We start from the raw sequence: 11,528 nt of genomic DNA on the forward strand, positions 1-11,528 counted from the left end.
TAATTTAGGCCTTCTGTTACTAGGAAGTGGAACCTACCCCCAGTCATGAATGAGACTCCTTATCTATGAGAAGAACAGAAATTAATCGCATGAGAATTTCTTAATTTGTACACACAACACTTTCTTCAGAAGAGTTACATTGGTGTGGATTATGGCCAAGTGTGTGATATTGTAGCTTGTGTGGTGCAGAAACCTCAGCAATTATTACCTTGGCATTTCCTGAGGTTTCTAACACGTAGACATTTACAGATTCAGGTTCTGACAGTTTGACCAAACAGTATGTACTCACTTTTTCTATCATTGCTTTTTGTGACACATTTGTACATCTGACATTCACCCTGTCTTTACAGATCATCTTTGGGTATTGTTTCCAGATGTTTGTATGGTGATTGCATCAGAAATTGCAGTAGATATTGTAAAACATGCTTTTATAACAAAATTCAATGACATCACAGCTGATGTAAGTATATTGTTGAACCACTGTGCATTTCAATTTGAAATTGGGTATGATGAGGTCTTAGCATGGATGCAGTATCTGTATGAAGAAGGCTCGTGTAGGGCTCATTAAACACCTCTTTTCTATTCAGGGTGGTAAATCAAGAATTGTGAGGAGGTGCAAAGGAGCCCTCCATATTGGTTAAGTAGGCATTGAAATGGCAAATATGCTTCACTTGTAAGCAACTGTAAAATGATGCAAATTTCATAGATATGCTACCAGTATAATAATGTCATTACGCTCAGTTACTTGGAGTGCTGCGTTGCTGCACCTCAAAATGGGTGTTGAAGGCCTGTAAAAGGGGGGGGGGGGAAATGATCATGAGATTGGAGTGACTTCCCTATGAAAAAGGGTTCCAATGTCTGGAGCTTTTTAGTGCGGAAGGAATGTGAGCTCAGTTCAGATCTGATACACAAAACAAGTTCTTGGGCTTTAGAATTCTTTAATTCAAAGTGTATACCTTCTGCTCCTAGCTCTGCTTGGTTGATCTTGGGGTTTTAGTAAAAAAAGGAACAAACCCAAAATTACAAGATGAAAATGTGTTGCTGCTAACGCCACAAGCCTTGTCCATCTCATATTAGCCATTAAAATTGTGTTTTAGTTTCAAGGACATTATAAAGAATAAGAATAGAGGCAAATATTTTCCCTTCATTGCATTCGTGTGCACATATGTTCATTTAGGAAGCGAGGTCAGATATAGACAGGGTGGCTGGATTTGCAAAGTAGCAGCAGTATAGTGTGGAAGCACATTTAATAAATGCACTTAATAAGTTATATTGTGCCAAAGGCAGTTATACATGGCCTACTTTTGTATAATGAGTGCAGAAATAATGCAGTGAAAAATGGAAATGATAGCTCTAGCCTACTAGATTTATTATGGTACCCAGACCTGTGAGGTTTCTTATTAACACATAGATTTTATAAATAAATAATACTGATACTACGAAGAACCTGATTTCACACACACCCCATTTGAAGGGAATGGCCATTGCAAATGCTGAATCAGAATTAGGCTTAGTAGCCTGAAAGTAGACACATACCTTTTTTAAAAAAAGCTTTTTCAGCTAGCATCCAAGTAGATGTTCAGCTTTCCACCCACTTGTCGAGTTTTGATGTTCTTTGGAATAATATCAAAAAACAAGAGTTGCACCTTACTCCAGCTATATCTGCTTGGAGGTAAGATTGACTTATAAACAAGCAAGCCTAGAAATACTAGTTTTTATGAGAGAAACATACTTAAGTGATTGCAGCAAAGCAGGTCAGTGATGTATAATTATAGACTCAATGTTTTATCTATTCATACTGAGCTTTTCTGGAACAAAACACTTAACTATCAGCCATATCTACAGCACACTGTTGGATATGGGCTTTTAAATGCCTTTGGAGCTCTTACATGGATACACTTGAATAGATGTTGCATCTTAGTACCTGCATCTTTTTCTGTGCTTGATACTGCATATGGGTGGAGTAAACCCTGTGTACATAAGAATATCCACACGGCACTGCACTGATCCAACAGAATCTGCTTTTTCCTATCCCATATCATAGGAATCCAGTTGTTAAGCTTACTCTTCAATGATAAATGCGTATCTGAGAAACAGTACGGCAATGCTAAGTGTGCTAATCCTAAATTTATTTTTAATAATTACAGTACTCATTTTATTGCTGGTATTTACTTTGCTCAGAATGAAAGGACTTGTGTTGCTCTGTTTTCAGGTCTACAGTGAATACAGAGCCAGTCTTGCATTTGACCTTGTTAGCAGTCGACAGAAAAATGTAAGTAGCAGAGTGAAAAATGCCTGTTCCTTACACTAAAGGACGTGCCTGGTTTTATTCCAGAAAATGGAATCCATCAGTTAATCAGAAATTGTGTTGGTCTCCAAGTGTTAGAAAAAGCTTACTTCACTCTTTGCACAGGGAATTAAAATGATGTGTACAAGTTTAATGTGATTCACTTGACATTTAGTTTTATATTAGTCTGTTTTCTTTTTTGCCATTCTATTTTAAAATATTGTTATTCACAATCTTCAGCATTCAAACTAAATAGGATGCTAGTACCTAACTATGCTGTGTTCCTGTCTCTATGTGAAGCTGAGCAAACTTCACAAACACATCAGCAGAGCATGTTCTCATGTTCAGATGTAGCAGTGTCGTTTCTTCAGCTCAATGGCAAGTGAGAAGTGGGAGAGGCTGGATGAGAACATGAATGTGAGTCAGGGCTGGCGATCAAAGGGATGTGTATAGTTCACTGAAGAATGGAGCAAATATGTGAGAGGTGAGGGAAAGGTAGAGGGACCCCTGATCATTAGGTCTAGTCGTGGCTGGGTTTCAGTGTTGGTATGTAGATGGTAGAGCTGAGATGGGGACTGGGGAAGAGATAAATAGATGAGGTAGCTACCCTAATTTTAAAGGCAGTATCTGTAACTGCATGGTGATGGCTGTCACGTTTCATATTTTCCTTAATGTTTATGACATTCAAGTCCTTTCTTTAGATAACGCAGCCGTAGTATGCCATTAAATGTCTTTGTAATCTGCTGATACAATATGTGATGGCTTGATCCTTCTTTATAGGTCAGTGAATTTAAATTGCATTAATTTTAATTGGATTCACACACACAAATATATTTGCCATTTTATGAGGCAAGTTTCAACAGTTTAAAATGTGATTTTGTTCTTTTTCAAATGGATGCTTCAGAGGAGGTTGATGCCAACGAAAATGTGTAGCCAGTCCCAGTGGAACTTGCTCTGTTATTTTTGTTTTCTACCCTTAATTAAAAAACTCGGGTTCAATTCTTTTCTCCTAGGCATACACAGATTACAGTGACTCCGTTTCCAGGAGAATGGGCTTTATTCCTCTCCCATTGGCTGTTCTAGTAAGTCATGTATTTCTTGTCATATTGCAAACTCCCTTGGTAAGTGGTGAAAATTTTACCAAGGGATGAAATATATTCCTAAACCCTTGAATTGCTATTTTTGAAGAGTGGTATTATGTGATGTGGCCCCAGAACATAGTTTCCTCAAGTACTGTGAGGTTAAAGCTTGCCTGAAAATGGTATATATTCTTATGTAGCTAGCTTTTAAAATTAAAATGTCTCTTTGGGCTTTACTGTGAGAGCTTGGGTTTTGGTCATACAGACTTCCAAGTGAAAAGCGTAATAAACGAAACCTAAAATGATCCTGCAAAAATGTCCGAAAGGGGGGAAAATATTCTCTATAAAAAGCAACCAGCAGAAAGCCCCAGCAGCAGAGAGAGAGAGAGAGCAAAATTAACAAATGCCTGGGAGAAGAAACGGCTTATAACCTTGCACTGGAAAGATGATGATGTTGGTGGCAGGCAAACTTTCTTGAGGAGAATACTCCACAAATGGAGGTCCACTTCTTACCAGCCTCCACATCTTTGCTGAAGGGGACACTCAGAGGAAGGCCTTTAATAACAAAGTCCAAGGAGTCTACTGCTGGAAAAGTGTTCTATAAGGTATTGGAGTCCCAAGCCATGTAAGGCTTCATAGGTCTAAACCAGCATTTAAAATTTGCTCCAGAAATTTATTGGAAGCCAGTACATATGTTCAATAATGCACCACCTGTAGTTTCCAGCCAATCTTCAAAGGCAGCCTCAGGTGCCACACATTGCAGCAATCTAACCTTGACGTTACCAGAGCAGAGACTAGATCAGGCATAGGCAAACTCAGCCCTCCAGCTGTTTTGGGACCACAACTCCCATCATCCCTAGCTAACATGACCAGCAGTCAGGGATGATGGGAGTTGTAGTCTCAAAAACATTTAGAGGGCCGGGTTTGCCTATGCCTGGACTAGATGCTAGATTATCCACATCCACATTGCTGGACCACCAGCCAAAGCTGGTAGAAGGCACTCTGAGCTGCTTGGACAGTATTGGGTCCAGAAGTATCCCTCAAGCTACAAACCTGGTCCTTCAAGGGAAGCATAATCCCATTCCAGATTGGTTTATCATTATCACTTACATACTTACATTGTCAGAGGAACCACTCCCCAACAGTATATTTGTCTTGTCTGCACTGAGCTTCAAATTACTGACCCTCGTCCAGTCCATTACCTTTGTCAGTACTGGTTCACCACATCAGCCACCACAACTGCTTGTGATGAAAGGAATAAATAGAGCTGTGTGATCAACATATTGATGACAACACCTTCCCAAATCCTGCAGAGCCCCACCTTGACAACCTTAGGGGTCTGAGCAGCACTCCCCTTTCACCTGTTGGAATTGGCTAAGTAGAACTGGAACCACTACAAAGCAGTACTGCCTTGGACAGCTGAATGAAAAGACAATATGAAAGGGGAGGAGAGATCCCATAGCCAGCTTTGAAGAGTAGTTAAGATAATGTCACGCTGCTGAAATTATTACTCTACTGTATGTACTCTACTGTATGTGTTTCAAAAGACGCAAGGTTTCTTAAAAAGGATGATGTGTAGAAAGGTAGAAAATATCTACCTTTCTACACATCATCCAGAGAAGCGGACACGGAGCAATGGATCCAAACTACAAGAAAGAAGATTCCACCTAAACATTAGGAAGAACTTCCTGACAGTAAGAGCTGTTCGACAGTGGAATTTGCTGCCAAGGAGTGTGGTGGAGTCTCCTTCTTTGGAGGTCTTTAAGCAGAGGCTTGACAACCATATGTCAGGAGTGCTCTGATGGTGTTTCCTGCTTGGCAGGGGGTTGGACTCGATGGCCCTTGTGGTCTCTTCCAACTCTATGATTCTATGATTCTATGATATCTGAAATTCTTTTACATAATTATTAGAACTATTTTCATTTTTTAATGCCCAGATTTGTTATCGTTCTTTTATTTAAAAAATGCTTAACTGTGTTAACTCATTTCTTCCTCTAGCTCATCAGAGTTGTTACAAGTTCAGTAAAAGTTCAAGGAGTCTTGGCTTATGCTTGTGTTGTTCTCTTCTACTGTGGGTAAGTACAGATCAAACAATTTGTAAAAATGTTTCATTTAGGAGACTTTAATTGGAAGAATTGATGTAAGTAGTATACAGTATCACCCTGGCTTACGTTACCCCCAGGTAACATAAACTTTGGGTTGCGAAAGCGGCAAACCCGGAAGTGTTTTGCTGCATGCGCAGAAGCACAATACCGCATCGTGCGCATGCGCAGAAGCAGTCCCTCTGGTTGCAGAAACCTCGGAGCTCCGGAACGGATCCTGTCCGCAACCGGAGGTACCACTGTAGTTGGATAAAGTCACTTTTGACAGACAGAAGTGAGCCATGGGAAAGTATTCTTTATGTATTAGATAATAATGTAAAGCACTTGATTATGTATTGCACCTTCTTTATAGCAACCCATACTACACACACCTATGGATCTGAATGACAATTTATGTGGTCCAGGGGCCCTAATTGTCAAAATGCTTCTGCTCTTGACTCATTTTGGTTTTCTTCCTTGGCATCTTTTTGGCAGTGGGGGTCATGACAAATGCAGGCAACTGGATGGCTTTGCCATACTTCACAAGCATAAAATGCTTTTCTTTATATATAATAATGTGCAGCCCCCATTGCAGGATTTGTAGTGCTACATCAGTATCCTATATTTGCATGAAGTCAGGATGGGGTAGGGGAGCAAAACGAAAGCAGGTTGCACAACAGCTGTGGCCGTGGCATGGGAGTGAGAAGGTGGAAACACTCAGAGGGGGAAAGTGGTGGCTTAAAAGAATGGCAGAAATTTGAATCAGGCAGGGATGGAGGAGACAGAGAGGGAAGAAGTGGCGATTCTGACATATCCACTTCCTGTTTTTGGAATCACTTCATACATACTTGTTGCTTGCAGGTTGATATCACTCAAAGTACTTAATAGCATTGTGCTCTTGGGAAAGTCATGCCAGTACGTCAAAGAAGCAAACATGGAAGAGAAGTTGTTCAACCCTCCTCCTGCTAGCACCCCAGGCAAACCACTAGGCAAATCACAAAGCAAGTACAAGCCCACTCAAGGTGAGCGGAACCTATTACTTCTGGACTTCTGTCATATCTCTCGTCTACTGTGCAGCGTCGCTTTGTCCTTGGAAGCACCAACTAAAGTGTTAGGAAACCGCAGGGGTCCATGTAACTCAGAGTATTGCTTCCAGTATTGACCCAACAAAAGGCATCTTCGTGTTTTTGATCACTTAAAAATATCTGGCAGTTAATGCCCAATATTCACTGTTCTGAATTAGAACAGACCTGAATTTTTAATTTCTCCAGGAAGAATAAGAGGCCTTATTGTGGGATCAGGGCAAAGTTAATGAAGCTGGCTGGTTTCAACCATCCATTGTTAAAATTAACCACAGCTTGGGGTTCACAATTAAGGCTGAATTGAAATCTAAAGCAAAACCTCTGAACTTCTTGCAGCCATGCTTGCAGAGAGGAGAGGGGAAAGCGGAGTATGTGAGCCCACAGGAAGTTAAGGTCTTTTCCATTTCTCGATTTTTTTTTCAAAGCACAGCATTTGGTTTTTGTTTTATCCTACTCTTACAAGGGGCTCCCAGCATTTTTTCAGTTAAGCTGCTTACTAGGTCTACACACTCCATTAGTTTCAGTAATGTTAAAACATCATGCGCTCCTGGTCCATTCCTCATGCCCTTCAAACAGTAATAGCACCACATTTGAGAAGTGAGAAATTCAAGTCACAGTATTGGGATTAAAGTATATTAGTCCAGTCAGTTACTAACTTCTAACAGACCACTTCATCTTATCTGGGTTATTTATAAGCACTTTGAACAGGGCAATTCTAAAAATTATATTGAATTTGATCATTTTATTTCTTAAAAGATTCACCTTTGTTTTCATTGCTCCTAACAACAGGTTTAGGGATTTGGGTGGCATTGTGGTCTAAACCACTGAGCCTCTTGGACTTGCCGATCAGAAGGTTGGCGGTTCAAATCCCCGTGACGGAGTGAGCTTCCGTTGCTCGGTCCCAGCTCCTGCCAAGCTAGCAGTTCGAAAGCACGCCAAAAAGTGCAAGTAGATAAATAGGTACCGCTCCGGCAAGAAGGTAAACGGCGTTTCTGTGCACTGCTCTGGTTTCACCAGAAGCGGCTTAGTCATGCTGGCCACATGACCTGGAAAAACTGTCAGTGGACAAACGCCGGCTCCCTCGACCAGTAAAGCAAGATGGGCCCTGCAACCCCAGAGTCGTCTGCGACTGGACTTAACTGTCAGGGGTCCTTTACCTTTACCTTCCTTTACAACAGACTTGGCTTCCAAGAAACTAAGCTTTTAAGAAAATGCGATAGAATGGTTTTCGAGTTAATACTTATTTACTATGTAGCCTGATTAATTCCACAAAGTTTTAAATTTCAGTATCTGATGTGGCATGGTTGAGGCCACCCAACCCAGTGGCTGGGGTATAAATAATATTATTATTATACGTCTGATTTCAGCAGAGCAAGGCTGGGAAACCTCTTTTGGCCCAATAGCCAACCTTCCAAGGGTTGGGCAAGCTCAAAGGTGAAAGAGAATTGGGTAAAAGAAAATAAAGAACATTCCAAAGAACATTCCACCCAGTGTAGCAAATTAAAGTGAAATAAAAACTGATCTCTGGTGAATCACTATCTCCATTTGTGCTTTTGAAGGACAGTAAAGTGCAGAGTTGGTGTAAATCATGTGTCAGCGAGCCATTCATCCTTCCCTGCTTTTGTTTAGCATTTCTTTGTGTACCCATACATAGTAATCACTAGCAACTTCTGCCATAACTGAGCTCCCTTACTTACTGGAGTTGTCAGAGACGGCTGGTATGGTTTTATCTTTAACAACCTGAAGGTATCAAAAAGGTTATTTTACATTAGAAATGCAAAAGTTAGAAGGTTACTAGCATGGCTTAAACAGGAGTATGTAACACTACTGTCAACAAAAGAGAGAAATTCTGTGGCAGGATTTTATACACCTGATACCCCAAGTTTACTGAGTTGCCTTGCATATCTGTTGAACAGATCTTTAACTTGCAAACCCTGCAGTGCAGTGACAAGCCAATAAACACACAGATCTGTAATCAGCGTCTTCTCCCACTGTGCAAAGTCCTAATTTCTGTTTTCCATGCATGAATTTCCACAGATGAAAACCTGTCTGCTTCCGTGACCAGTCAGCCTGTACACCAGAAGGAAAATGCAGCGCCGCAGCTTGTGACGAGCAACTCGGATCAGTTCCTGACAACTCCTGATGGAGATGAGAAAGATATAAGCCAGGACAGTTCCGAGTCAAAACACAGATCTGCAAAGAAAGATTTGTTGGAGATAGACAGGTTTACAATTTGTGGAAACAGAATTGACTAAACTTTTGTAAATAAAATGTGCTTAGTATACTGAGCTGTTGGGACAGCAGGCGCTGCCACGATGGATGGGTGCCAAACAAGGCACTTAAAAATATTTATTTAAAAACTTAAATTATTAATGGCAGACCTATTACAGTGAATAACTTGGCTTGATAACCAATCAAGCTTCACATCGTTAACTTGGTTGTGTTGGAAAATGTGAGTTTTGAGAGATCTTCCGCTTGGCAGAGCTACGGCATCGCTTTCCTGAAAATAACATGTGAAATATATTTAAATCCATTTTTACGAAACAGTGCTTCCAGAACGCATCACTATTCATAAAGCCCCTTAATTAGAAGGATAACATTGGGAACGTGTATGCGTCTTTAACAACAAGCATCCCTTTCTGCTTTCATAAGCCACTACAAAACATTTCAAAATCCTTCACCTGCCAAAAGACTTTTTCAAACTTTTAGTAGAATACATAATCAAGATATTCTTGCTACGAGAGGATTGTTCAAAATGTACTTCATCTAATCCAAATAAATCACCCTTAAAGGAAATATTTACTGCATAATATTTTTGTCTAAATGTTAAGACCGTAGCCAGAAATTGGTCAACAACAGGGAATAGTGGACTGTGCGATAACTGGGCAAGAACAGCTTTTTCTTCCTTTCTGTTTAATTTGCACTGTGTTTTAAACATGAAAAGCTTGAGTTTGTAAATGTTAAAAGTGGACAAGCTTGTGGGAGGAAGGGCAAAATCAACATGTGGGATTGCACTTGGCACTTAAAGATGTTTCGCTTGCAACTGTGAGCCCCTGCATTGAAATAGACAAAAGAAGTTACTTGCACATGGTAATGTGTCAATCAGCTGACAGCATTTCTTTGACTTTGCTGGAAAAGCTGCACATGGCCAAAAATGGAGACAGCCTCAAATAGGTGGTTTTAGTTTTAGACTTTAAGTAGAATGAATGTTGCTTTAGAAGTACTTGGGCTTTGAAGTATTAAGCTGTTTTACTTGGGGTGCATAGGGCTTGGGAAACAAGCAAGGAGGAATTCAAGAAGGGTTGAATCTGGAATAACAGACATTTCAGCTCAGCATAGTGATAAAGCCTGCTGCACTCAAAGTGCTTTCTTGCTACCTGATGGGCAATGTCTACAAAACACAATGCAATATTTAAAACTCTTTAAATATGAGATTTTTTTGTGCTGATTAGATCTTTGTTGGTTCATTTATTAGCTATTGCAAAGTGGCCCAGAAAAGAATGATAAGTTATACTAAATTTTAAAATTCAAAATACATGTTTATTCCTCCAAAGCTGCAGATACTGTTGCTAAAATAAAATCAGTGTACAGAAATTAAATCCAGATAAAGAGGCTTCAATGAATGCTAAAAAGGTGGAAATATATAGGCTATTCTGAAGTAGCCATTCACCTGCCCACACCCCTTTTATCAAGCCTCTTTTCTCACTTCAACTTGAAGAAGTGGCCAAAGTTAAGAATCCAGTGGGAATAGGAATTTTAAAACTAAGCTAGAAATATACAGAAATGATTGTTTCAGATGTGTTCATTTTGACAAATTTTGATCATTAAAATTTAATTCAGAATATTTGTGAATTTGTTGTAATTTAATTTTTATTTAATTGTTGCTCAAGGGAAGCTTGGAATGATTTTTTTCCCTCTTAAATGATATTCTGTATGAATTTTATAAGTGCATCTTGTGTGACAATAAAAAATCAATTTTGTATCCTTTGTTTAAAAAAATTCAAGGCTCTGCTTCTCTTGCTGGAATGAAACTCAGTGTTGAATATGGTTATATGGAACATAAATACTTAACACTAGGGTCCAGAACACCTTCTATGTAAGTACAAAGTGCTACTGTGTACGCGCAGATGAGGGGTGATATTTCCTTCCAGCAGCAGCATCTCATGCCATTCCACAATTCTTTTGGAGGACAGGAATCTGCCTGTGGAAGGAAGACCTAAATAAACAAAGAAAACCTCTCTGTGCTCTTGATGTGCTGTATGTGGTCATTTGGATCCCGGTCAATACCTTTCAATTAACTAAATGCTCCTTTTTTTGCTAAAGGTTGATTAACAACCTGTCTCCCTTGGGAAAAATATGTTTTCATGTTCCTCACTTGAGGGCTTGCTGCTGGAGCTGACATGAATTTACTACAGAACTGATCATAGTTAAATTGATGTGAAATATCTAGATGACACTTTCGGGTATAATGTTGTGGATTTGATGATTCTTCATGAGTTCCAAAGCCAGGCTGGGTAGGCATGAGAGGCATGAGACTCAAACTTCGTGGTGAATGTTGGAACCCAATAAAAGTTACTGTTCACCCTGTTCACTCTACCATCCTGATGCTTTATGAACCTCTGCAAGCATGAACCAACTTTTAATAAATCCATACTCTGCCTGTTCATTCACATGTCCACGGTAGATTCATAGCTAATAGTCCATGGTAGCTTAAAGTTGTGTGGATGCCCGATTATCATCTTCCAAAGCAACTACTCTATTCCGAACTTTAAAATGGAAAGCGTAATGCTGGTGGTCAACAAAAGAGGTTTAAAGACCGTCTCAAGGCAAATCTTTAAAAATGTAGTATAAACACCAACAATTGGGAAACACTTGCCTGTGAGTGCTCTAATTGGAGAACAGCCTTCACCAAAGGCTTTGAAGACACTCGAACTCAGGACGCAAGGGAGAAGCATGCTAAGAGGAAGGTACGCTTGGCAAATCCACACCATGATCAACT

At 39.9% G+C, this 11,528-nt stretch overlaps 1 protein-coding gene across 3 annotated transcripts in view; it reads left to right on the top strand.

Annotated features, from left to right (window-relative positions):
- TAPT1 (transmembrane anterior posterior transformation 1) overlaps positions 1 to 10,373 on the top strand; it is a 67,309-nt gene extending 56,936 nt beyond the window's left edge. For all 3 annotated transcript variants that reach the window (XM_083460488.1, XM_083460486.1, XM_083460487.1), the window contains 6 exons: positions 351 to 460; positions 2,213 to 2,272; positions 3,301 to 3,369; positions 5,365 to 5,441; positions 6,309 to 6,469; positions 8,567 to 10,373. In XM_083460488.1, coding sequence (XP_083316614.1) covers positions 351 to 460; positions 2,213 to 2,272; positions 3,301 to 3,369; positions 5,365 to 5,441; positions 6,309 to 6,469; positions 8,567 to 8,784 — 695 coding nt within the window. In that variant the 3' untranslated portion in view covers positions 8,785 to 10,373. The remainder of the gene's footprint in view (positions 1 to 350; positions 461 to 2,212; positions 2,273 to 3,300; positions 3,370 to 5,364; positions 5,442 to 6,308; positions 6,470 to 8,566) is intronic.
- Positions 10,374 to 11,528: the final 1,155 nt, after the last annotated feature.

The sequence above is a fragment of the Podarcis liolepis genome (genome assembly GCF_965112155.1).
Source record: "Podarcis liolepis genome assembly, chromosome: 9".
Taxonomy (NCBI): Eukaryota; Metazoa; Chordata; class Lepidosauria; order Squamata; family Lacertidae; genus Podarcis; species Podarcis liolepis.